Source organism: Hippoglossus stenolepis, chromosome 11 (genome assembly GCF_022539355.2).
Source record: "Hippoglossus stenolepis isolate QCI-W04-F060 chromosome 11, HSTE1.2, whole genome shotgun sequence".
Classification (NCBI taxonomy): Eukaryota; Metazoa; Chordata; class Actinopteri; order Pleuronectiformes; family Pleuronectidae; genus Hippoglossus; species Hippoglossus stenolepis.
In genome coordinates this window covers 5,913,007-5,940,685 of record NC_061493.1, presented here as the reverse complement: position 1 = coordinate 5,940,685, position 27,679 = coordinate 5,913,007, and the positions used below count along the sequence as shown (strand labels likewise).

The 27,679-nt window shown below is 41.3% G+C and overlaps 1 protein-coding gene across 5 annotated transcripts in view; it reads left to right on the top strand.

The window, feature by feature from the left end:
- carmil3 (capping protein regulator and myosin 1 linker 3) overlaps positions 1 to 23,541 on the top strand; it is a 94,500-nt gene extending 70,959 nt beyond the window's left edge. The window contains exons 24-40 of one of the 5 annotated variants that reach the window (XM_035171408.2): positions 1,401 to 1,499; positions 1,613 to 1,732; positions 3,290 to 3,403; positions 4,423 to 4,598; positions 4,693 to 4,780; positions 7,072 to 7,197; positions 9,633 to 9,699; positions 10,183 to 10,370; positions 11,440 to 11,519; positions 13,749 to 13,868; positions 15,210 to 15,378; positions 17,194 to 17,560; positions 19,808 to 19,914; positions 20,009 to 20,216; positions 20,523 to 20,594; positions 20,945 to 21,064; positions 22,787 to 23,541. In XM_035171408.2, coding sequence (XP_035027299.2) covers positions 1,401 to 1,499; positions 1,613 to 1,732; positions 3,290 to 3,403; positions 4,423 to 4,598; positions 4,693 to 4,780; positions 7,072 to 7,197; positions 9,633 to 9,699; positions 10,183 to 10,370; positions 11,440 to 11,519; positions 13,749 to 13,868; positions 15,210 to 15,378; positions 17,194 to 17,560; positions 19,808 to 19,914; positions 20,009 to 20,216; positions 20,523 to 20,594; positions 20,945 to 21,064; positions 22,787 to 22,827 — 2,262 coding nt within the window. In that variant the 3' untranslated portion in view covers positions 22,828 to 23,541. Of the gene's footprint in view, positions 1 to 1,400; positions 1,500 to 1,612; positions 1,733 to 3,289; positions 3,404 to 4,422; positions 4,599 to 4,692; positions 4,787 to 7,071; positions 7,198 to 9,632; positions 9,700 to 10,182; positions 10,371 to 11,439; positions 11,520 to 13,748; positions 13,869 to 15,209; positions 15,379 to 17,193; positions 17,561 to 19,807; positions 19,915 to 20,008; positions 20,217 to 20,522; positions 20,595 to 20,944; positions 21,065 to 22,786 lie in introns of all 5 variants that reach the window. The other 4 variants (XM_035171407.2, XM_035171406.2, XM_047342123.1 and 1 more) reach the window with 4 other exon arrangements.
- The last annotated feature ends 4,138 nt before the right edge of the window (positions 23,542 to 27,679 follow it).

Sequence of the window (27,679 nt, the reverse complement as noted above, 5' to 3'; positions counted from 1 at the left end):
TGCATTACTTGTAGAATGGCTTCTTTAAAAATTGCAAAACAAATCCGATTGGTACCCAAGTCTTTTTTGGCAAATATTCTAAATATTATACAGAGAGGAAGTTCCTCTTCTCTGTCTCATGTGATGGTAAAGTTAATACCTTTGAGCTTTAGACTCTTGGTTGGACACACACCAGGCAGTTGAAGATGGCATCTCGGGCTTTGGGGTGTTGTGATGGACACTTTTCAAATGATCAGCTCCAATGGAACCATCGAGGGCAGGTTTAAGGGCCTTACACGAGGGCCCCTTTGTGGTGATCAATGTAAGGGGCAAGTGTTGCTCTGTTTACTTCAGTTACTACCCTGCCTTTAGCTGTACTGTATCATATGATTGGGTCATAAGAGGCAGACATTCACCCTGTTATTTCCTGGTCTTATGACGGTGCCCCACATCTTTAAAGGCACAAACATCAGCCTTTTAGTAGCAGTGTCTCTTTTTAACCCACGTCCTGTCGTGCAGATTGTCTTGTTTGTGTCCATTAACAGTCGTCCAGGAGGGGAAAGTGCACTCGCTAACATCATTAGACATAATAAATTGCTGGATTGCGCATCAGCTTTAAAACCTGCCTTCAAACATAAAGAGCTGTCCTTTTCGATCCCGAATGACAGTTTTCTCCTCTGCATTTGCCAAATAGATTCTGTCCGTCACTCGGCTTGTAAGCTGCAGCTAACGGAGCAGGTCTGTTTACATTGCATGTCGCAGTCTTACTCCCTGCCGGCTCAGATGTCAGTCAATCACAATCAGCATCTCCCCCTCCCCAGAGGCTCGGACGCTACAGGAGCATTCCTGATACAGCTGCAGAAACCAAAACAAATATCCACAGTATATTTTTACATCTCTTTAAAACAACTGAACTATTAACGACCGGAACTGGTTCTGCTTTGGTTCTATCCTTATGAGTCATTCCTGGTTATCAAACTCCTTTTTGCTTGGAGTGTATATGTATGCATATTTTATTTATTTTTTCAGCGTTCAGGGATTTAGCCCTTGAGGAAAACTTGATTTACATAAGATGATTAAGCAGTGAACACTTCCACCTGCTGAGTCAAGAAAATAAATCAAAGGCTCCCCATTTATTTCTGGGGATCAAAATTCTCTCTCCAGTTTCCTTATTACCATGCAAATGGACCTGTCTCCTGCACACTGTGCTTTGTAAACAGCTGTCATCTCCGCTCCTCTCGCTCCTTGTTTGTTTTCTCTCTCTCTGTGTGTGTGTGTGTGTGTGTGTGTGTGTGTGTGTGTGTGTGTGTGTGTGTGTGTGTGTGTGTGTGTGTGTGTGTGTGTGTGTGTGTGTGTGTGTGTGTGTGTGTGTGTGTGTGTGTGTGTGTGTGTGTGTGTGTGTGTGTGTGTGTGTGAGACAGATCCAGCGTGCCCTGCTTAGAAACAACCAGACTCAGCGCTTCTCGCAGAAACAGGCTCTCAGGCTTCACCAGGGTCTCGTCACCAGCACTGCTGAACAGGTTTGTGTTTGTGTGTGTGTGTGTGTGTCCTCGCAGGATGGTGAACAAGTCAAGGTTCTTATTTAGCTCATTCACAGAATGTTACTTATTATCTGCATCAATTTTGTGTGTAGGTGATGGAGCGTCTGTGTGTGCGGGTGCAGCAGCAGGTGTGTGTCCTGAAAGGCCCAGAGGAAGGAGAGGAGGTCCAGACGGCCAGACAGATCCTCAAAGAAGCCAAGAACTCCAGAGCTGTGAGTGTGTGTGTGTGTGACACTTTCGATGTACTTGTAATTTAATATTACCGTTTAATGCTACTTTACACATCTACTCCACTAAATGTTTGTAGGAATTTAATCCAAATTTCACTCCATTACATATATTTGGCAGCTATAGTGACCAGTTACTTTGCATTTCATGATTTACCACTTTTTAATATGGTTCTCTTTATGAAGACAAGATCTGTGTTATTGTTCCCTTGGGGAAGCTTCTCTTTGGCTCAGCCTCCCTCACAGAGCATTCATCTCCGGACTTACTGAGCAGAATCCTAATAATCCTCCATACATTACAATGCATTTTAACAAAGTTCACACAGTGCATTCAAAAATTGCTCTTGACTTTATGAAGGATCAATATAGCAACCACGTCTCGCTGCTAAAAATCTTAATAGAAGCTATAAACATATTTTTTTAAATGTTATGTTTATGGGCAAAGTCAAACATAACATTTTTAGGATATTGCTTCCATGTCTCTTTTCTCTCAATTTACAAGCCCCCCCCAGGTTTACTTTCATTCACACACATCGAACTCTACAACAGACTCCACTCATACACAACTCCACCTCTTCCCTTATCCATTACCCTCTGTTCCTTCATTGTCTGAATTCTCTCACTGGACATGATTATCGAAGTGTTTTTATTCAACAACCGTGTAAAGAAATTAATAAGTAAACAAAAAATTGAATAAAATAAGAAAGGAAAAAAACCCAAACCTCAGAACATTTGGTGTGCAGCATACACACCAAATGTACTATTAAAACAGTAGCACAGACATTAGCAGCCACAATGGCCCCACATGTCATCAGAAAGCTAAGAAATCCGTTTGTTATAATGGTGTTTGAACTCTATACACTCACATTCAGTCCGAATGAAGGGAGATGGATCAGTTGTTTTACAGGATTAATATGATACAACAAATGACTTTAGTAATGGTTAATTAATGATTCACTAATACTGAATTGACCTAAGCAATTATTTAAAAAAACATCTTTGGCTCGCCTTCTTATACGAGGCGTTGTGATACTTCTTTATGACTGGTGAGTCATTAGAAGTCAAATCCTGAATAGATAAATAACTTGATGAATTAATCAATTAATTAAGGTTGAATGATGAGCTATTGGGTTGTCAAAGAAAATTACAGAAAAATGTAATCACCATGAATGCTGATGCTTTTCCATCCTAAACAAATGACACAGCATTTCGATCTAAACTTCGTAAAGACCAGTCTCTGCATGAGGTTCCAGGATGGGTTGGGCTTTAAGTTATAGAATGTAAAATTAAAACCTTTGATAACATGTGAAAGTCTTGTGTTTATAAGTTATTATGGCAACACACAAACACACAGTTTAAATGTAATAAATCTCACAGCCATACAGTGTGTATCAGACAGGGATGAGCCCCCAATGACACCAAGTGAACATAATCCATATTTGACATCCAACTTAACGAGTTCTTTTACTTTTGATACTCACGTCGTCCTCCACTGATTTTAACCTCATCTCCTCTCTCTCTCTGCCCTGCTGTGTGTGTTAGCTGTACCCATCTCTGTGCGAGCTGGCCCACGTGTTGTCGGTGGACGGTCCCGTCAGACAGCGCCTGGACACTCTGGCAGGAGAACTGGCCAAAGCTGCGGACAAAGAGCTGCAGGTGTGTTTGGGGACGCACCGCGGCTGTAATCACAGATATTTTAAACAGTGCAGCCCTGGACTAGTTGCATTTAAATTGCCAATTAATAGCGTATGACTGTGTGTGTGCGGCGGAGGTATGCTGACTTCAAAAGAAATGCCGCATTTAAATTCACAGGGGGGAACCACTTTTAACATTTCTTAGCTCCATTCTGGTAGTGTTGGGATTCTGCAGCACAAGGCGGTCGAATGATAAAAAAAAAGGCAGCACACCCCGAGGAATAAATCTATTGAATATCAACTTACTAAGGCACAATTTAAATCCTTGTTTGTGTTTTCCAATTTTATTACCATGCATGAGGCTGCGTTTCCAATTTGCAAAGGTCAAAATCAATTACATTGAAGAAATATATCGATTGGTGAATAATTCCCCCACAAAATGTCCAAGTTTGGGCTGAACTGGTGAAGGTGTGAACAGAGTGAATAGTTACTGGTTGATATGTGGATAATTGGATTGCTGCATTGCAGATACCAGTGTTTCCCAATAATGATCACCGTCATATTCTAATTAGTTCCACTGCAGTTTCATAATGAACCAACACATAATAACACAAGAGATCTATAACTTGTGCTATTTGCAGCGTGCTCGCACTACCACACTGCACTGAGCTACCTCCATGCTCGTGCTATGGTGCATACATTTTGTTTACCGTCCACGCAGTCGGACCTCATAGTTTCAGACAGGTGCGCCATGCAATGCAGCTCTTTCTCTCAAGTGAGAACCTATTTCTCACTCTTTATCCCGTGTACCTGTCTCTCGGAATCTGTTTCGTGTGAGAGTGACCTTTGTGTGTGGGCACCCTCGTTACCAACATAGATTGAAATGACAGTCATATATAAGAAAAGGTTAAGCGAGCAGATCATACTGTGAACGATTAATTGAATGTTTGGAAAATATTATACAGTATATATATTATATTATATTGAGATTTAAATTTGAAATGTACATAATACATAACTTCTCTGGGCTTTTGTGTCCAGGTCGTTGTGGACTCTATGGTGTCTCTGTGCCGCGAATTGTGTCCCATGTCCTGCTCGGCAGCCGAGAGACTCAGCCCGCCTCTCTCGTCCATCTCCGAACAAGTTTCGATCCCTCGCTCCTCCATCCGCAACGCCCTGATGGAGAGAGCAGCGGAGGACATCAACAGAGCCCTGGAGTAAGAGAGAGAGAGCTGGTGAAACGGCAGCATCAAGCAAGGAACTTCAGCTAAGACACCGACTGAACTCTTTGTGTTTCTGTCTTTGTCTCAGGGAGGTGAAGTTGTCTGTGGTCTCTTACCTGACCAACTCAATAGTGGATCAGATTCTACAAGAGCTCTACACAACCCATAAAACACTGGTACTGGTAATATAACTTTGCATGACTTCTCTGTAGATGGTAGAAAATAAACTTTAAACTTCTAGTTCCGAGCTGAAATGTGTAACTTTCTAGCACAGATGTATTGATTTGAAAGTCTGATGTGGTGTTCAGAGTTGATTCAGCTTGATTTTGGAAAAGTTGTGAAATGTTAATACCAATACATTCCCTATAAACAAGATAACATGACTGTAGCCAAGCAAACGTCATCCACATTTTCCCACGAGGATTGCAGAGTGTTACCAACGGCAACAAATAAACAGTTTTCTGTGTTTGAACACATGATCTAAAGGTAGATCATAAATATATGTCTACACAAAACATCACAGATTTCATATTTAAATTCTTTCTGGAGTCTGTTACAGCTGGTTGCCTAGCAACCTGGCTGTGATGATGACAAGACAGCAGGAAGTCTCTACTGCGAGCCAAGAAATAGTCCCACGCATTTCTTTACACTTCAGTTTTTGTCTGAATCAAACAAACAAGATACGAGCGCAGCGGTGGTGCTGGTAGGCAGATTATTGTTGCCTTTTGTTTTCTCTCTGTTTTGCAGTCTTAAACTGAGCTAACAGTCTCCTGGCTCCAGCTTCATATTTAATGGACGGGGATGAGAAGGCTATTGATTTGTCTCCTCGAAGCTTCTGCAAGAAAAATTACTAAACAAGCAACATTCGTCTTTAAATAAAAAAGATCCTTCTGTGTTATTTATTAAAAGTTCATAACTCAAATTTGCTTCAAGAGAGCTTTGTGTGTGTGTGTGTGTACATACATGTTGTCTGATCCTATTTGACAGTGGCCCGGCAGCATCAGGCAACCACTCAAAAACCGCCAATCAGACTGTGACTCAAATGTTGCTGAAACCTGAATGCTGTATTTATGTGACGTTGTATTTTTCATATCCAGTCCAACTTCAGTCAGAGTGGGGAGAGAACACAAAACCCACCAAAACTGTGTTTCTCTTCATGGTAAATAGTGAGTTTATGTAGGTGTGTGATTCATCATTCATTTAAAAAAGTTTCAGGACCTTGAAAGTGGTCTCAGGAGACATGCCTGAGACACGCAGCTCACACAGGCAGTGTGGCCGCTCTTACCTAAAAACCTGGAAAGCAAAATGAAATGCACGATGTCCCGCGACTCACACGCACCTCTTTGCCTCCAGTGTGACCTGGGATTGATGTTGATCCAGACACCCTCAGACACACACCCTCTGCCTCATTGGTTGGATTGTTCTCACACTTGCTTCTTACCAACAGCAACATATTTGTATTACTTCTATGTTAATAATAATCCATATTTAACCTACTACAGCTTCAAGAAAACCACTCACGGCTGTGTACATCCAGTGACATGTGCAGTGTTTGTGCATGATATGAGGGTTTGTGAGTCAATATATTTTCATAGAAAGATGAGTCATGGATTGAAAGGGAACAAGCATGTTTTCTCCAAAGGCTTGTATCCATTAGTGTTTGAAAGGTCTATTACAGATCACACACATTATTGATATTGTTATATTACTGTGCCTCCAGCCACATCAGCCTGTAACAGTGCTGTAGAGTCGGCACAGAAATGCTACCGGATTACAATCAAATGTCAAAATCAACACCAAACTATGTGTTTCAATGTTTTGTATTAAGAATCCGTAATTCTCCAAAACTTAAATGTAAGGCTTTTTCTAACATGTCCAACTGTGATGCTTCTGGAAACATTTCGATGTGAATCTTCTAGGCTGTGAAAAATCTGGTGTTCTTGAGTTTCTACTTTTTTGAAGTCAGCAGCTCTGGTTTGGTGTCATTGGAATTAAGGATCAGAAGTATAAAGCAAGGAGAGCCATGTCCTCAGAGACGACACACCAGCTAAATCATGAGCCAGCTGAGGACACGATCGCACCCTGCACGTTCTCCTCTCCATAAAATTCAAATGTTTAAAGTGAAGCCAGTGAAAACTGAGGCAAAAATAGCTTTCTGGCAGGGACACTCCACTGCTGTGTTTTGTATTCCATTCACTGACTCGACTGTTACATCTCCTTCTCCTTCCCTTGTTTCACTGAAGTGCCAGAGTGTACTTCATTATGCCTCCGTCCACTTTGATTATCAAGAGACTGCATCTTATTCTGTATATTATGTCTATATATTTTTTTGTTTTTGTTTTTCCTCAGGATTTACAAACGCAACAGTACAAAGTTCAACTGGCGGACATGCGTCTCTTCTGAGACTGTGTTGAGGCATATTGTCGTGTATATGTGATGGTGCACGTGTTTGATGTGTGTGTCACAGCTGCGGCAGGTGTCTCAGGCAAAGCGTTGGGACGACGTCGGGACGGGAAGACGCACGATCAGACAGTCGAGAATAGTGGAGTCTCTGGAATTCACTGATGAGGACCTCGGAGTCAACCTGGGAATAGTAAGTGCAGTTATTTGATTTACAGCAAATGAATGACAACAATTTTGATAATATGCTGTTAAAGTTAAAGTTCCGCAAAAAAAGGGGAGAAAACATTCACCAGTTTCCACTTCTGAAATGAGAGAATTTCCCTTTTTCAAACAATTATTGTCTAATTGGAGTTTTGACTGTTTTAATAATCTGTTTGAAAATGTTCCTTGGGGCTGTTTGATGTCTCTTTAAGAACAATGCAGTTTCGCATAATTTTGGACTATTGTGACTTGAATACACGGAGCCAACTTTAGACAATTAGGGGAAAAAACAAGTCGTAGCCATGAGTTAATAAGGATCAAAATTCGACCCTACATCAGTTGGTCTGCACTAGCATCACCAGGCTGGGTCCTGATTCTCTCTCCCTGGGCACTAGGCATGTAAGCGCACTTTAGGGCCCTGTGTTGTTATTGGATAGTGTTTCCACCAAAGTCTGACCCTCCTCAGAGTCAGTGCAGACAAAAGCAGCTAAATCATGTTAGTTAGTTAGTTAGTTAGTTATCTCTTTATTTTTTCACGCATTATTTCATGGCCACCACTTACTTTTTGTTTCCAAATGTAATTGCTCTTTTTAAGCAATACTAAAAAAACAACAAAACAGGGATGTGTTATTTTTAAAGTCCACTCAATAAGTTAACAAAAATAAAACAGATATGCTGTGAGCACCGTGTTCTGAAGGACTCCTTCACGTTTCCATGAGTGATCGCGCCGTGTGCCATATAAAATAACAGTGGTAACACAAGACTTTCAGTGTCTTCCAAGCATTTCACTTTCTCAGTCAGTGCATGCAGCCATTTGCCAGCTGACTTAGTTACTGTATCGAGTCGATGCTTCTCTCACACAGCTTAAACGTTTCCAGTCTACTGAGTGTCCCTCCCCCTGCAGTGGGCACTGGCGAACCTAAACACAAAGGCTTTTTTTTAATTCTCGCCTTAGTATTTATTATTACAACTGTTCTCTTCAGCACAGTAGAGATTGGTTTATTTTTCGTCAGATTCTGCACCAAATACGTTCAATGGTGGGAAACACCCACAGCACTCCTGCAGTGTACATTGTAGGGCTGTTGAATTGTGCTGCGTTATACATTACTAGTGCAGTGCCCGTGCTAAACCTGACTGTTAAGAAGGGGTTGTGTACTCGGCCTGTGCTGATGCTGGACACCTGAAGCTGGGCCACCGCTGCCACAGAAGTTCATCTCTTTATTCACTGTTCTGTGAAGCTCAACTCGGTACACAGAACCCTGAACTGGAGAATCAGTCGAGGTTGCCATTGTTGTGAACGCGCCTGTCGTCAAGAACGTCACTTACGGTTGATGAGTCCCAGCAGCCACTGCTAATGAGTGTTGGTTTATTCAAAAACTATTAATATTCAACATATCATGTGTCCAAAACACAACGAATTTGACCGTGCCCTTCATTGTGTGCAGTACACATGGCAAGTGTGAAGCTGATGAGATGAACATTTCTTGAGATATGTGAGTCACAGACAGCGATTTGTATTACATTACATTACATTACATTTACCTGACGCTTTTATCCAAAGCGACTTACAGTAAGTGCATTCAACCATGAGGGTACAAACTCAGAACAACAAGAATCAAGAAAGTACAATTTTCTTCAAGAAAGCCAAACTACAAAGTTACTATAAGTAAGTGCCATTTAAGTGCTACTAAATTTTTTGTTTAAACTAAAGATTTTTTAGATTTTTTTTATTCAAGGTATAGTATGAAGAGGTGTGTTTTTAGTTTGCGGCAGAAGATGTGTAGACTTTCTGCTGTCCTGATGTCATTGGGGAGCTCGTTCCACCATTTAGGAGCCAGGAGAGCAGAGAGTCGTGATTTTGTTGAGTGTTTAGCTCGCAGTGAGGGAGCAACAAGCCGATTGGCAGATGCAGAGCGGAGTGAACGGGCTGGGGTGTAAGGTCTGACCATGTCCTGGATGTAGACTGGACCCGATCCAGAGTGGAGAGATTTGGATGGGTGCGTGGGTCGGTAGATAGATGGATGAATATGTGGGTGAGTGGATGGATGGATGAATATGTGGGTGGATGGATGCATGGGTGCATTGGTCTGTGGATGGATGGATGGCTGAATAAGTGGGTGGGTGGATGGATTCATAATCTTGGAGAACAAAAATAATCGAAGCATCTTTCATAACAAGAAGCAGCTCCACAGCAGCACAAACTGCAGTCTCCAACAGGATCATAAAGTTGAATTAACACGTCTCTGAAACCGTTTCATCAAAACCTGAACATTGAAACCTTCACAGAGGTGGGATTTATGGCAGGACTGTTGTACTAGACTTGTATTAGTTGTAGTCAGCTCTGCCTAATAAACTGAGTGTACCTGGACCTTGTCTCACAAATAAAACCACCGCTCATTATATAACTGTCTCCTCTGATGAAAGGATACCATGGCTATTAAGAAGCGGAGCTCCAGAACCAGAAGAATCCGTCCTGTCTCCACCAGACTGAGTGAGTTTTCTGCCTCGTGCTGCTGCAGCGTGATGTATTTCAAATAAATACACAAAGGGTCAGGGTCAATTGACGTTCAAGTACATGAAAAAAAAAAGTACTGCATTTCATCAGCCACACAAAGTATGCAACTTTTTCTTAGTCTGTGCCAAAGCTCATCCTATTAGAATTCATTTTTGCATGCGAGTTATGTTCGAATTAAAGCATTAACATTGTTCTCTGATGTTGTCCTCAGGCTAAACTCTTTCCACTTTGGTGGTAATGTTATAAGAATAAGAATTTCTGTTCATTGTGAACCATTTTCTGCTTCACAGCAATCGACCTGTTGGTGTTTCTTTTTAGTTTTTTATCTCAAATTGATTTAAAAGTTTCATATTTGAGTTAACAAAAGTCTGATTTCAAGAGCTCTTTCATAATTCGTATAGAGAAAATGAAAATAATAATAAAGTTTTGCCAACGTCCCTTTCTTCCGTCTCACTTTAGGTTTAGGTGACGAATCCAACTCCTCTCCCACCCCACCTGCCCAACCCCACTCTGCCCCTCTTACCCACTCAGCATCATGGGAGTGTCTGTCCACCCTCCCCACCAATGGATCGCCCTTACGTCACGTGACCCACGTCCGGCCACGCCCCCCGCGGAGACACAGAGCAGGGCACCTCCCTCCTGAATCTGTGAGTTGATGCCATGTAGCGTGGACTGTATGTAAAGATGGATGACATGAACAGTGGTGTATAGGAAAATTACCAGATTTCAGTTATCAGGTATAGCTCAATGACTGTAAGAAAAGAGCAGAGGCTGAACACACGTTGTACAAACACACCCACACACACACACTTATATACTCGAGTTATTCGATATCTACGCTACTGTTAAAAAATGTTAATAAAAAGAATAATGTGACGTTTTTAGAATTTTGTCATCATCTTTGTACCAAAGTATCGGTACTTGTGACATCCCTACTCCCACTCAACAAATACTACGGGATTCTGACTTGATTTTATTACAGATAATACTTCTACTTTTTTTTTTTTTTCATTCATTTGTTTTATTTTTTCTAGTGGCAGCATGGTACATATATTTAATTGCCCCTGCATTAATTCTTTAATGCAGCGTGAAGGTAGTCCATGTATTTTATAGGACAGGGAGGGTGTAGAGGTGAGAAAATAAGCCCAATATGTGTGTATATATATATATATATATATATATATATATATATATATATATATATATATATATATATATATATATATATATATATATATATATATATATATATATATATTCCAATCTGTTGACTGTCTGTTTTGTGTGAACCTTTGTTCTTCATTTTGTTTTCCATGCCAGTGGCACTCTCCAAAAATAAGTTCCTTTTAAAGTGGGAAGCTGTCGCATGTGTCTGAGTGACTCAAATGTTAATCATGCACAGCCATCTCCTAGGGGCTGGGGGGGCGGCCTCCAACTTAGTGAGTTTGTTTGGATACTTTTATGAAAGGTTTATTTTATTTTTTTAGCGGTTCAAACCTGGTACAAACTCAGTTAGGGCTGCACGGTGAGGAGTTGTTTTACAAAACAGACTTCTGTTGGCAGTGGATTCAGGTTTACCAGCCAACCATTTGAAATGATAATACCTTCTGCCAGCCTTTTAGCTTTTTGTTGACGTGGTAGATTAATCTTTGTTGTTCTCTCTCTCTCTCTCTCTCTCTCTCTCTCTCTCTCTCTCTCTCTCTCGTGTGTGTGTAGCACTCCTCAGAGAACGGAGCGGTCAACATGTTGGAGGATGGACTACCTGATTTCTACAGCAAGAGAGTTCTACCTGACAGGTAGCTGACATAATCAGTTTTATTTTTGTGTTGTCATGATAAAAATGCTAATCAATATCAGAAAAATTTCAAATTCAGAATTACCATGGTGACCACACACACACTCGTATCAGTTCCCAAAACATTATTTATTTTCTAAATCAAGATTAATGAATCGTTTCGGATCTGCACCAAAATTCAATGGGTTCTTCCTTCCACCAAGTTTTGTAAAAAAAAATCTGTCTCGTAGTGTTTTTGCGATCCTGTTAACTAACTAACAAACGATGATTAAGACATAACCTCCTTGGCGGAGTTAACAATGTTGGTGAATGGGACCTGAGGCAGATTATGCAACACTCCTGACAATGGTTTGACAATATTCAACTGATTTACAGGTAGCATGTTACTGGGCATGCAAATAAGGTACTGCCTGCCTAGAGATTGGCCATTTCAACCTCTAATGACCCTTGTGTGGGTAAAAAGCTGTTATTGTAATGTCAAGCTGATCAGCTGATCAAGCACAGTCATTTGAGATTCCAGGGTTAAATTGACACATTTATAGTACCATGGATACTATATAGATGGATGGATTAGATTGAATCTCCAAAGTAATTCTGAAAATAAATAATTGTAAAAAGGCATGGTCATCATCGTCCTGTCTTCTCAACTAGTGAGCATAATTATGGCATAGCTTTCTCATAATTATCATGTGGAGATTTAATTACAAGATGCCAAGTTGTAATCCTGACACAATGAGTCATAATTATTGTCGACTTTATAATTACGAGATAATGCTTGGATTTTGTTCTCATTTGGTGAATGTGATCTAGCTTCAAAACTATCTTCTAATAGTATCAGTGCATTAAAAATGGAAATGTCATCAATGCTCAATCACATTATGTTGAATGTAACAGTATCACTTGAATTGTATTTCATTTTAATAAGATGCATAGTCTTACATTAGGGTACATTAGAGCACCAACAACACAAAATAAAATAACACCTATTAACCTAACAAATCTAACACTCAAAAAAACACTGATGTGATGAAAACTACATAATTAATGGAGACCGTTTTTTGAGAAAAAATTATTTGATGTTTGATATTTGCGACAATCGTCTCAGACAGAAACCCGAATTAGAGGGAGAGAGAGAACAAGCTGACTGGGAAGCATCACCAACCGAATCATCCCTACTTGTACAGCTGTATATACAAATGTATACGTGTTTTCAGCCATGACTTCATCCATAGTTTGTTTTTTTTCTGCTGCAAAACGGAGCACCTGACATCGGTCCTCCTCCATGTTTGTTTTTCTTCTGAAATCCCACCTAAAAGTTGTTTGCCAACTGCCATTAAAAAAAAATGAAGAAGAAGTTATTTTCTCTTTCTGTGACATTTCAAGTCTTTGGAATCGCCACTGTGAAATAATTCCCTGCAAACGGCAAGCGTGTGGTCTAACGTTCTGGCCAGATCGTCCAGTGTGTGCGCTCTGACGATTTTAGAATTAAAATCAGTTAAATCTGTCTTTCAAGACTCAACCTTCAACAACCAGAGCTTCTCTAGCTTGAAGATATCACTACACTAGCTGAAAGAAACTAAATAAACTAAACTTGGTAAAATTACAGTCAAATTAGTGAGTCGTGAGTGGTTTTATTGGATAAAACATGACTTCCTCAGTTTGGGTTCAGTGTTTAAGGTGGTGCTAGATAGCGACGCTAGCCATTTATAACCAAATTATAGTATAGACGTGTCACAGCTCAAAAACTTTAGGTTGATCCACAAACATTGCTCATAAATGTGCAACTCAAAGCTGCAGTTTGTCTTCTCCAGCCACATGATGGTGATGGCTCCCAAACAATGATGAGGCTGCATGGCAAAATGTGCCCAATGCCAGACAGTGCATGAGTAAAGATTAACTGGCAGCAAAAACTATGCCTTCTGTCAAACTTGTTAAACCATCTGCACAGGCCACTCAGAATACAAAGTCTTATCTGTCAGTGTTAAATGGTGCATTAGCATAAGTAATGTAGTATGCACAGTGTAGGCAGCTGTGAGGGATCAGGTTGTCAGTGTGGACTTCTACAGAAAACCTGTCAATTACAGTTGGGGCTGATGGGATCAGTCCATCTCAGGGAAATGACCTCTAACTCTCGATCTTACTGTTTTTAGCCCTTTTTACTCCGTTTTTTTTTTTTTACCAATATCCTCATCTCTCTTCCTTTCTTTCCTCTGCTTTCTCTTCCATTCAGTCAGTTGTCATCCCTCCACCAGGCCCAGTCGCTGCGGAGGAAGAAAAGACGCAGCGTGTTGTCCATTTTCTCTGGCTTCCGCAAGAACCGCAACTCCACCATCTCTAATCAGGACTCCGAGTTAGTACGCTGCTGAGGGGCTGAGTGGAAGGAGGGAGTGAAAGTAACATTGAAATGCACAGACCTAGAGAACGAGACGGCTGTTAAATTAAGCCAGTGCTGGGCATTAACCTCGCTTTATAGCTTCATAAATATTTTAATGGAAGAAAATATTTTGCCGTCTCTTTTTTACTTTGGTTTGAATTTATGTCACCGGGTGCATTAAAGCTGCTGTTACAACGGGACCGTAGTTTATAAAGGAGAAAATACAATCTTTAGACTTATATATATTTTTTTAAATCAATAACACGGATAATAACAGAAAGGAAAGAATGGCGCTCCTTGCAAACTCCAACATTAAAAGCAGGTACACGCTTGGACAACATGGAGGAGAAGAGGCACTCAGTGGGAGCTCCAATGTGTTTCAGCCGACAGAAGTGGTTCCAAGATGAACCCAATGGGATTGTGACCAAACCAAAACCTGGTGGTGCAGCCGCCTCTGCTGGTCAACAGCCTCGTTCCACAACAGTACAGCAGCGTGACAGAGAGGAATAAAAGAATGGATGACTCATCCGAAGGCCATGCAGCTATAGATAAGAACAGCCTCTTTAAACTGTTTACTGGGTTTTACCTCCAGATTGTTGCTAAGCAATCAAAGAGGTTGTTGCTGCATTAACTTGGCTTTCCTCTCAACTCCATCTCTTCTGTCCTCATTACTGCAGGACAGTGAGCGTGGACAGTGAAATAGAATCTGCAACAAAGATCTGTCCATTAACTGTGGACATTTTTTTTTTTCACTGTGAAAAGGATGCAGGAGGGTTGGGCACTGAAATCAGGTGCCTACACGGCAGGTACTTACTGAACTGAATCACAGCGCAGACTTTGGTGCTGAATTTCAGTGCATAAGCCATTTACTGCCCTGCCCATGGGGACGTGAACATCACTGCACATGCCTTGTTAGCACAACCCGGCCCGTGGCAGTAGGGAGACAATTGATCGAGCTAGAGTATTTTGCTGAAACTGTTATCTAGTGTGAAATTATTGTAGTTGGGTTAGGTGATTTGGTTATTAGAGTTTTACACTTATTCATTCATGTATCGGATACAAGTTGGGCACCGGAACTGTTTTACAAGTATCGATTTAGCACAGATATTGAGAAAAAACAAACAATATCAAAGCCCTAGGAAACGCATGCTTTTATTGTATATTGTAGTTTAAAAAAGGTTTGTTAATTTACAGCATATAAAAATGCAGCAATGTGAGTCAGTTTGAGGACAAATCCCTCATTGTGTCTTGGCCTCAAATGTCAAGACTCAACTCAGACATCAAACATGTTTTTGTTTCTCCGTCTGTTTGCCCCAGCAGCGCCTCAGAAAACGTCTACTCCATGATTCAGCACCCTAAGGACCCAATGAGGCCGGAGTGCTCTATTCCAGGAGCAAACGGGACCACGGCGTCTCCTCGGCCGATGCCGGGTGTACCTGGGCATGGAATGAGGCCTGGCAGCCCCCCCTGCCTCATCCAAAGACAGGTACATTGTCTGGGACAGTCTGATGCTGTGACCACTGAATTCTCAATGCTGTGCTATTGAAAGCATAAGAGTGTGTATTTTACTTCCATATTGGCTGAGTGTTTTTTAGCACACATTGCTCTGTGAAACTTTGCACCAATCTGGCACAAAAGAATATTTAAAGTTCACGCAAATTTGTTCTAGTGCTCTTTTTCTAGTCTGCTTCCAATCGAACTCAGGATCCAAGTTGTCAGCATCCGTCTTCCACTTCCTACAGTCCCACACTACACAACACCATATATAGATACGTGCTGTGCCCACCACCTGCTATTCTCAGTCTCAGCCTGTTTGTCTTAAGTGTGGAGGACTACGTTTTACTCTTTTCCAGTGTTTTATTTGAAAATTTGATGTATATAAAAAAAAGGTGCATTTGTGGTTTAAGAGCAAAAATCTATCTCAGTATATTTTAACATCTCCTCACTCATGCTTCTCTTGAGAGCTCCAGCAAGAACAGGTTGTTTTGTATTGGTTTCTCAGCCTGTCTTCTGAGTGGGCACTGTTTTCTGAGTAACACACGACCAGGAGACCACTGTAATTTGGTAAAAATCACCAGTAAATACAGTTGGTGATGGTCAGTCAGCACAGAAATGAGCTGGAAGGTCAAATTCCAACTATAGAGCTCCTGTATTGTAGAAAGAATTAGAATGGCAGTGGAGCTCATACCTCCGCCAAGGCCCAACAGTCACCTCACATTCAGTCAAGCTGCACCAAACTGCACACACAGATAGCAGTTCCCTAAATACGTAAGATTTTTTTCATCAAGATCCATTAACTATACCCTGGGCAATCTAAAAAAAATGTGGAAAAACTACCCATCTTGAAATGTTACAGAAAGTGATGGGGAAAATTCCTGGATCCCTCCCCTGATCCGTATCATCACCATAATTGAATATGTTCTTTTCTGACCCATACTGCATCCTTCTAACAAGGCTTGTGAAAATCCGTCCTTTGGTTTTTGTGCAATCTTGCTCACAAACAAACATATAAACAACTTCTAACCGAGGGAAAGGGGTGAAACATAACCTTGGAGGAGTTTTAGCCTCTGTGAAATTAAATATACAACTTCCTGACATCCAACGATTGTGCAGTGTTTCCTCGACCTGTGTCTGACTCTTATACTTGTGAGAGTTTGTGACTCTTATACTTATACGTGATTGCTTGTTGTTGTGTTGTTAATAAAGTTAGTGGGCCGTACTGGGAGAGTACCCGAGAGACTGTTTCTGACATCACAAAGATACCTGGGTGTTGACGGCTCCTTTTGAAGGCACAGTGTCTGAATATGGGCTGTGTGCAAATCTCTGTGGATTCAGTGCTTTGATACCTTCGCAGTGTTAATGCAGCACCTAGATCTGCTCTTATCAAACTGACATATAAATCTCACTTTCTACAATACGGGGCCTTTAAATCTTTGCTCAAACGTGCGCTCACACATGTGAAAACACATGCATGTGTGTGTGTGTGTGAAGAGATTTGAAGTCATTTAAATCCCTTTGGCTCTCAAAGCAGAGTCTGTGGATCCTCTGAGGAACTTCCCTTTGCTAAATGAGACAATTTAGTTTGGGCCTAATTGAATTCACTACAATTTAAAATCTCATCAATAAGCTTAACTCTCACCACTGTTACCACCAGACTGGAGAGCTGCATGAACTAAGTAGATCATCAAAACACAAGTCTGGAAACTAGAGAGCACCAGATATCATAAATGTAAATATATAAGGTGTAATATTTGGTTTGTTTGCAGATTTGATGTATCTCTCTTTCTCCGTCCCTGTTCAGTCCACCGACCTGGTCAGCATGGTGTACAGCTGCATCGGAGCGGAAATCGATGACTCCGATGGCAGCAGCTCCTGTGACATGAAGGCGATGGACCAGGACACCGACAGATCGACCACCATCTCAGACGCCCCCACAGATACTCGGACTAACGGCCACGTGGTGTCCTCCAAACAGCAGACGGAAAGACAGATGGAGGCGGGCCGGCAGGAGAGGATCGTACCTCTGACAGACTCGCGGGCCGAGATGGAGGAGGACAGACACAGTGGTGGGAGCGTGACCCCCTGTGGGCTGAGGCCAGAGCCGCCACCACAGAGCACCAAGCCCAGTCTGACTGTCATGAGGCAGAGACACCTGCAGGAGAGTCTAGGTACTGCAAGTTAAACATTAACAGTATTGTATTAACAGTTTTAAGTTATTCACTGTTTCATATTCCTGATGCAGGCAGCCAAACTGACTCTCTGAATTCTTACCTTTCTAAACACAAAATGGTGTGCGTACATTCAAAGTGTAAAAGAACAAATCACAAAACACAGACACCTCATATTTGCATAAGTCCCACTTGTAATGAATTGAACCGATCACCTAATGAAATGCAAGCATGTTGGTTTACTTTAACGACTTAACCCTGGTGAGAAGCATTGTTGTTTAATTGCTGATGACATGCTTCTTACAGTTCAAACAAATGTCAGTAATGGAAACAACAAGGCGACTAGATTGTAAATGATTGTTTTGAGTGTCTGTTTCAGTGAAGTACAGACGTTTCATGTTATACACTTTCCCACATTTCCACATCGCTGAAATGATTACTGTAGTTACCCAAATGTACTACCCAGTGGTCACCGTGTTTCAACCTGTTTCGACAACCTAATGTGGGCAGCCTCACTCTTGAGTCAGTGTCTCACATTAATAATTCAAACTGTGGCAGCCTCAGTCCAATTCAACTCAACACACTTTCATAATGATCAGAATTATTTTTTCATAACATATTAGATCAGTCACTGGGTATATGTTACCGTTGTTTCATGTGAGCAGCAGCACTGTTATTTCTTGCTCCCTCGTTCTCTCTCATGGACATGTTCACACGTCTGTGTTGTGTCTATGTTGACTGGTTACAACATCCAGAACCTTTTTAATGTCTTTAGACATCTTGTTGCGTCTGTCCTCCGTGTCTCTAAACCAGATGGCACTTAAATCTACTAAATGGGTTTAGTTTGCAATTTAACCAATGAAAATGTTGGATATTCTGAAAAGGAAACCAGAATTTTTTTTTCTTCTCTTTTGTTTATTTACCATTGCTATTTAATAAGGCAAAAGTATTTTTTAATAACTAAATTAATCAATGGAATAAACAATAGAATACTCAAGTATTTAAACATAGCTCCGCTAGCTCACTCTATTTTAGATGGATACATTTACAAGTAATTTGAAACATGGTTTGATGATGCATAGTGAAGTTAAACTCTTGATTTAATTATCTGAAGTTTCAGTGATGTGCCATATTAAATTAACAATTCAAGGTTTTCAAACTCATTATTACATTGATGTTATTTGAGGAGGTGTGCATTGCAATGAAAGCTAGATGCTGTTGATGAACAATGTTGTGATGCTCTTATTTCTCTACATTTCATGAAGCGTGTCTTTTTCCCACTTCAAAGTCTCTGGGTAAAAAGACTGAAATAAAGCAGCTCAACATCTGAAAACTCGGCCTCATTAAGAGAACATTGGTTATAGGGAGCTCTGTCAATGTGAGTTTAATGAGAGATGAAGTAGAAGAGTGGCATTGATCTGACTGAGCTGAGTCCCAGAGGTCTGCTGCTCTGAACTTCAGGGGCCGTTACAAAGAGAGAGGCTAATTGTTGAGAGCTATTGTTAGTTTCAGGTCTAGACTATGTAACAAGCTGAACCTCTTCAGGTTTCGGTTTCTTGTAGACCTGCCGTCTGGCTCAGAAGGCATTAAAAGATCAGCCGGAGGCCCAACTGGTCATGTCATAAAATCAATGTAAGAATCTGCAACTTGACATTAAAAATGGAGAAAGGGTTCAGAGATGTTCACTTTTCCCCTCTGATTGAAAAGCGTTAAAAATAACTGCTGCAAAGTTTTCCACATAACATCCCTGAACAAATTAACTTGCTTATTAACATATGCACACATATGTAAAAAAGATGGTCGTCTGTCTCTAACTCTCTATCTATCTCTCTTTATCTTTATCAGTCTCTTTCTCTGTCCATCTCTCTCTCTATTTATATAAATCTCTGTCTCAATCGTTGTGCTGCTCTCTAACGCTCTATCTTTCTCCATCTCTCTGTATATGTGTCTCTCTATCTATCTATTTATCTTTCTATTTATCTCTGTCTAGCTTGCTCATTGTAGTCCCTTAGTCTTAATGCAGAAAATGTAAGAAACAAGTCGGTCTTTGGTATTTCATTACATCGTTTTACTTTATATGTAGGTCTCTTTTTTCATTAATTTGATCCATGTTTGGAAAACATTTCAGCCCTTATTCAACCAAGGTTTACGTGGTTAAACAGAATGCACATGAAATGCTTCTGCAAGAGGAGAAGCTTCGGTCGATCGTTGTAAAGGTTGTGTTGTCTTTTCTTTTTCTGTCACCAGAAGAGGCCGGGAGGCTGGAACGAGAAGGAGACCAGAATGAAAGAAACCGAGAAGAGAAGCAGAGAACAAGAGGACTAGATGGACAGCGTCCTCCTATTCCCAATAAGGTACAGTATGTAACCAGCATGTAGGGGGGAAAAAAGCATCTCTCACGCAGTAGACTCCTACATCACTGAATACCACTGTATGCTCCACTTTCAGTCCAGTCTTGACCTCTCAAGAGACAAGACCTCTCCAGAAAACACCAAAACCTCACCTGTCAGTCCAGGAGAAGAACCCAGCAGCGAGCAGAGGAGTTTGCCTCCAGCTCAGCCGATCAGTCAAGACGAGGGCGACGCTGAGAGGAAAAGCCCACTGGCGTCATCTGCCAAGCCTGGGACAGAGGAGACAGATCCTGCCATCAGTCAGGGTACGGTAACCTCATTTTACAGGACTGCTATCACCGCCTTGATAGGAGATTTGGCAGAAGTCAAAGTAAAATCCCATTGGTGCCACTTTATTGTCATTTTCTCAGGCATATATATATATATATATATACATGGCACTTTTTTTTCTGTACAGTCATGGTAGCTGTTAATGCTAATATCCAAGTACTGGTAGTTTTATTAGAACCTCAAGGAGATAAAAATGTTGTTGTCAGTAAGGCCATAAAGAGCGAATCAGATGGTGTGCATGTGATGATGATGACTATGATTATGATCATTCCACCAATCAGATGAGGAAGAAGACCGTAATGGATTCCCAGCGACATCACATCACAACAGGAAGTCCAACTCATTTGACATAGGTACTGTTTTACTGACTCTTGTGTATTAGACCGCTGCTTTTGTGCTGCACAAATGTGTGTGTATATATAATATATATACACAGTCTGCATGCTGTTTAGCTACTACATACATGGATGTCATAGATGAATGCACATCTTGCTGTTTTTGATCATAATTCATAACAATGGCGTACAGCCTTTGTTATTTTTTATCAAATGAAAGCAGCACGAGTCTGTTATTTCATGTGCTCCCAAGCCTGTAGAGCACGCTGGCTGTGCACCACTTTGAAGCTTTATCCTGTAACCCCCCCCTTTGAGTTCCTGCACCCCACTGTGTGTGTGTGTGTGTGTCTCCTGCCACTTTCCCTCAGGCATGGAACGGGACAGTCCCTACGATCTGGAGAGGTCCTCCGATCGCAGATTCCCTGTGAAAAAGCCCTGTTTCCCCCAGTACAGAAACAGATCTCTGGACTATTCTCCCGGGACCAGGTGTATGTATCTGTTTCACTTCCCAGGAAAAGTTTGCACCGTCACAGTTATTGCGACATTTATAAAGTTGATTTGAAGTCAAGCAAAACATGTGTAAGTTTTGCCAAATATTTGACTGTGTGTAAACTTTTTCATTTCACTGTACAGTGCATATATGAGTCATACCCTGTGTATTGAAGGCACGCTTGTTTTCCGGTATTCAATATATGGCTGACAGAAGAAAGAGATCACCAGATGTAATTTAAAAAGGTGATTTGGCTGTTTCCCAGACACTTGTCACTGCAGCTGGCAGCCGGATCTGACGCTGCCTGGATAAGCGTGTTATTAGACGAGAGCTTCATCATTTGACAAATTAGGACCTTTTATCACTCCTGCTTTAATTGGAGCTGATTCCTATTTGATACCGTGCTCCATTATTGCGATAATAGGCAGCCGTGTTCAGCTGATTCAATATCACTTTCCACACTGAGAGGTTTGGCACCAACGATGAAAACCTCAGGCAGATGAATTCAGGGGCTTCGAATGACGCGGCAAAACCAACGCCAATTTACCCCTGTGATGCAGAACTATATAATTCAAAAACCTGCTGCAGGGCAATTCAATTATCATCAGTGGGAGAGTGATAAAAGGGTCCACGTGGCACAAATGGTGGCCGAGCTGGTCATATAGGGTGTGTGAGACATCAAGCCGATACTTTGTATTCAGGCCTATAGTCACATATCCACATTTGTTTCCCATACAAATTAAAACCTGAATTAAAGTGTAAGAGGGATTACTTCTGTGGGTAATCTGTTTGCTCCTAATTCTGTAGGAAACTTACATTTGCATCACTTGGCCACCTGGGGGGAGCGTGGCAAGCTTAAAACCACTTAAAACACAACATCTGGCATATTTTCACCTCATGAATGTGTTAGCAAACTGTTGTGTAAACACCCAGAAGACACAGAGCAACATTAGCTTTCATTTAGAATAGCTTTCCCTGCCACTTGATCAATGCTAGTCCAATATTTATTCTCCTGGTAGCATTTAGCAGCTGAATGTGCTGCTATGCTCATTGGCTAGCTGCTAACTGTATGTGTGTGATGTTTGGTACTGCAGGACGGTGACTGAAACACCTCACACATGCTCATTAATTGAAAACATCGACTCAAAACTTTATGGAGCTGAGATCAAGTGTGTAATTAGATGGTTCTCTGTGGCACTACAAACTGTATTTGACCCATTGTAAATATGGAATATTGATTATTGTAGCTTAAAAGCAACATTAATTGCTACTTTGGCCAATTGGAGGTCACAGAGACAACCAAAGCACAGAGCTTAAAGGTTTACCCATCCAGCAGATTACAGCAACCCTGGCATTTATTTGGAGATGTTTGTGGTCAATAAATCAAATGTTGGCCCCCTTTCCAGCTCCGTTCAAACTCTTGAATCAAATCTGACTTGTAATCTGCTAAATGCTGTGCTGGGTTCACCAGCTACCATGTCTGTGCGGGCTTGTATAGGGTATGTGTATACAGTGGATTTACAGAGCTCTTTCACTGAAGGCTATTGATTGAAAGTGGAATTAAACTGTATACTACACAACATGCTAAATCTCTCAGAAGAGGGAGGGAAGGTTTGGGTGGCAATTGTCTGTGGGCTTGTCTCTACCAGCGACATCTCAGACATTACACAGGACGATAAAGCTTTTAAATCATGCAACACTGTTATATTTGCTTCTTTAGGCTGTGACAGTCCCCAGCTCGATAACAGAGATGTGCTATGACGTCACCAGTGGAGCGGGAGAAGTTCGCAGGGAACACCGGACTTGAACATGGAGGACTGGAGAGAGACGAGCTTTTAAAACTGTGCAATCAACTGACGCAGCTTTTTTTTTTCTTCTTCTTCTTTTAATCCATGTTAACATTTGTTGCTGAAAGTGCATGTACTGTATGCTCTCTGTTTTAACTGGTTACACTTGCTATGGTTTTTCTCAGGCATAAAAGAAGCTGTGACCTGCAGTACATAAAGTACTGGTCATTCAAACACCCAGTATTTCAGTGTCTCTCCAGTATGCTCAGTAACTGTTGTTTTATGCATTTGTGCAGAAATCATTTAATGTTGACAATACTCTCACCCCCCTCCCTGTCCTTTGCTGACAATCTGCGGCTACTGAAAGTGAACTTTTACTTTAATTACTCTCATGATGTTGTAAATACTGAAATTAAGACTGCACTAGCCATTGTGGTAACTCTACCAGTTAACAATAATGTTTTTATTTGTGATAATATATCATTTGATAAATGTGTTTGTTAGTATGCTTTTGTTGTATGCTGACGGTGATGACTGAGAAATGTGTTATCGTGCGCTCCCATCTCTTCAAGAGTATCTAAGTTCGTGAATCACAGTTTTAATCTGATTTTGCAGGCCTGAAAATGAGTATATTTTCTAAAAATGCTTCTATCAATCAGAATAAATAAAATTGACTTTACAGAAGGAATTAGTCTATTTAAGTTTGACTTGGTGCATTTAATCCAATGTATTTGCCTTTGTACAAGTTGCAGGTACAACAAACAAAGGAATAGTTTGTCATGTCTCCTACACAGCTAATCGGTCGCGGGGGAGCTGGAGCCAATCCCAACTGACTTTGGGCGAGAGTTGGGGTACACCCTGGACGACATTAAAACAAAACAGTTTTACACAATAAGGTCAAACTCAACAGTTTAACGTCCTCTGTGGCTCAGGCCTAAAGAAATGACCCCTGATGATGTCATAGAGGTCCACATCTCGTTGGTTCGGTTACTACATGTTACAGAAATAGTTTGACATTTGGGTTATTGTTATTGCCCTCTTGCTGATAGAGATATGAGACTGATTTCTGCATTAAGTTTGGTTCTGGAGCCATTGGGGGGGGGCTTTATTTATCTATTTAAATTAAATACTTTTTAGGCTGTGTTTCCCCCTGCTTAATTTAACCAGCACAAATGAGAATGGTATCAATCTCATCTTGCTCAACATCAGCATATATGTGTATGAGTGAAAATTTTCCTCACAAAAAACTAAAAGTGAAATCACAGCTTTTGTTTCTTCTTAGGATTTTTACCATTTTAGTCCCACAATGTTTTACAATAACAACAATACATCAGTGAAGAACCAAATTCAAAGACATGTTGAGACCGTATAGTATAGTAGCTGTTGGGGTAAGGGGTCAAATGAGAATGTAAATTAATTCTTAAACAACATGGTTTCATACTTATCTCTTAAAGGCACTGGATAACACTTCACACCATGGTGGAACAGATGGTGACTCGGTTTACTATTTCCCGGTGATGTGATGAATCTTTCTGACTGAGTGTTGCTGCCTCTCAGCAGCAGATGGCAGCAGAGACCGAACGCTCCTCTCGTCCAAAAGCTCTTTCTCACTGTTCCACTGACGAGTCCTGATGAACTGTCATTACCATAATCGTGCATCCCAGCAGCAGCCACAGTCGCTGCATTAATGAAGGCGCTCCCTACATGATGATACAGCTGTCATGATGGTGATTTTTATTCTAGAGGAGACGTGCTAATGAGTGAGATCAGCACTTAATTGGCAGTATAAACATGCTCATTAAGTATTATCCCTGACATATAAGCTGCATATTAGACCTCTGCAGTCACTCTACATTGCATGCTCTGTCTGTCTCGGCCACACAGGTGAGATCAGCCTCTGCACGGCTCGGCAGCTTCTCTGAATAATGAACGGCCTGTTTGATTAGTGACAATGAGACGCCTTTAATTCCCTCCATCCAGTCACCTGATCTGCCTTCCAGCCACTGCAGATCACAGGGGTATTCACTGGGTCACAGGATAAGCTTCATTAATTTTCTCCCTGTCTTTTCCATCCACACACACACAGTCCCACACACACCATATGCTCGGCTCAATACAGTACACAGTTCAACATGCACACACACACACAATGGTCAACGAAAACAAAACTCGTGAGTGTGTGTTTGCATGTTCATATCTGAGGGTGTTCTGGCTTATTCATCTTGAGCTCGCTTATCTTCATGTTTGCAAGCTCGCTCATTCTTCTATATCTGCAGTATTTGTAGAGAAGTGAGCGTTTTTAAGTGTGTGTGTGTGTGTTACATGTGCAGAGGTCAGCAGCTCAGCCACTTGCGTCGCTGTGTCATCAGTGGAAAGCCGGTAAGGAGTTTGTGTGAGACCGATGGCTCCACCATGCACCTACTGAGCAGCACAGAAAAAAGCTAACAAAGCCTGACTCACACAGGGTTTCACTGTTTGTGCCCTGGTAAAAAAAAAAAAAAAAAGATCTCAGGTCTTGCTGAGTTTCTGTCTTGGGTAATATAATCCCACCACACATAAAAGGATTTCAGATTAGTGTCATCACAGCAGGAAACGGCACTGTTATATCACCTTCCAAACACAGAGGCTGTGGGTCACCTGCACGCACACAGGAGGGTGTTTGGAAGAGCTCGCAAGGCTGCTAACTAGTAATTTAAAGAAATTCACTATATATTTACTTTTAAAGACCCTAATCACACATTCTTTTCTAATCTCTATTAAGAGTGGATCATAGACTGAGTATGAAGGTGGACACATCTCCACCTCCTCCCATTGCACAAAAATCAAGTCAATTTCTTTTTGATATAGGTGCCGCCCTATTGGACCCAGAGTCTGTGCACTAGTGAATATTGGTTCGGAACCATGGTTTTGAGGTCCTGTTGATACATTTGCTCCATCTATCGCGAGTCAGTCCCAGCCGTCAATCAGGATGTTTTACCCTGTATAACTCATTAACACCAAACCTACCAGAAAAATGAGCACTTGGCTGAACATCAGTGTGCTAAGAGCTGCCTAAAATGGCAGAAACCATTTATGGACCAAAGTATTTTGCCGTGTATTTTGAATTATTAGTTTCGTCCATTCCGTCTGTCTGCTAACATGGAAGACCCAGGGTTTATGACCTGTACTACAGCCAGCCACAAGGGGGTGATGAAGATGAAGATGATATGCCTTCACTTTTGGGAGGCTGTCATGTCTTCCATCTTTATAAACAGTCTACGTAGTGGACTGTCAGAATTCAAGGCTCCAACTCTGCCCTTCCTTCATCTTGCATGCTTTACCTTTTAAGGTGTGGCTAATGTAAAAGGATGACATGAGTCTTTTGTTTTTCATTTTACCAGTGGAGCAACATTTATAACACTACGTCAACTCAACTTTAATACCAATGGCAGGTGACAACATTCACTGAGAGTACTGTTAGTCGCTCTTCCATTTATTTCCCCAAAAAAGCTGCACCAGTGCACAATCAAACCAGACAGCATGCACTCTGAACATATCATAACAGTAATATGCTTACTGTCTGGTTTGAGTGTGCTGTATTGTGTCACTTTTCCTGTGTGAACCATTGACTGTAAATAAATATGGACCATATGACTGCTTCCAAAAAGTGAACCAGAAGTCTCTTGTTTCCCCCCCTGGGTGCTGGCTGCATTATAGGGCCTAAATCTTGCCTCCTCCATGTTAATGGATGGGAGACGGAGTACATGTCCAATTAAGTTTTCTCAAAGATGGTTTCTGTCACTTTAGTTTGGTTTGACTGTTTGGTTTCAATAGTTATTAGATGAAGTAAAAAGGAGGTCAAACTTCATGATTGACAGCTGAGACTTACTCCTGATTGGTCGAGCGCATATGTCGTTGGAACCTTGCTACCGTGCCTCCATCCTCCAATCGTTACTGCACAGACACTGGCTCTATATGCGCAAGATGGCAGTGTTCGTATCCACTGTATTTTAGCTGCATTGCTGGATAGTAGGAGGAAGTGGAGGCCGTCGTCCATCTTTACATGCATCTTTGAACACATTACAAACTAAAAACCTGCTTAGGATCAGTATGTGGTATGGCTTTGGTTTACATATCTTTTAATAGCATTTGTCAACCATATGGCTACATGCATTTTCTATGGCTATCAATGTAGGGCCTGTTGTAGGATACAATATAAAATAACAGCACAAGCAATATATAAAGGTCCCAAAGAGCCAACTGAGCCAAAATAACAAATCATAACACATGACAAAGACAAATATACTACATCAGGTTAAACAGCATCAAGATAAAACCTCAGAGAGCAGTAAACCAGCTTTTTTATGACAACTTCAAGTGAAGCAATAAAACTATAAATGTTACTGCTTCTGTTTCCCTGCCTATCGCAGGTTTACACTTCTTTGTCCGTCCTCCAAAAGGTTCAACATGACGCCACACACTTGCTGGATTTCTCTGTCTCCATCCTGAACTCTGCACGACTCAGCCATCTCCAACCAACGCAGCTGTCGCTGTGTTTTTCCTCTCAGGTTCATAAAATGTGGCTGCATCTCTACCAATGGAGGAGGCGTGTTTGACACTTTCCACACAGGCCTCGGTGGAAGCAGTCACTCTCCGACTGGATCTGCCCTTCTTTTCATGCTATCTCATACTATTCCCCCCCGGCTCTCCCTCTCTCTCCCCTCACAAGCTGTGTGCATGTCTAGCTGTCTTTGCCCTTGTGTAGGTGTTTAAGTAAGTTTATGTGATAATGAGGTCAGAGTTGGATGAGCTGAGGCGCTGATTTGAGTGGGCATGAGATGTAGACA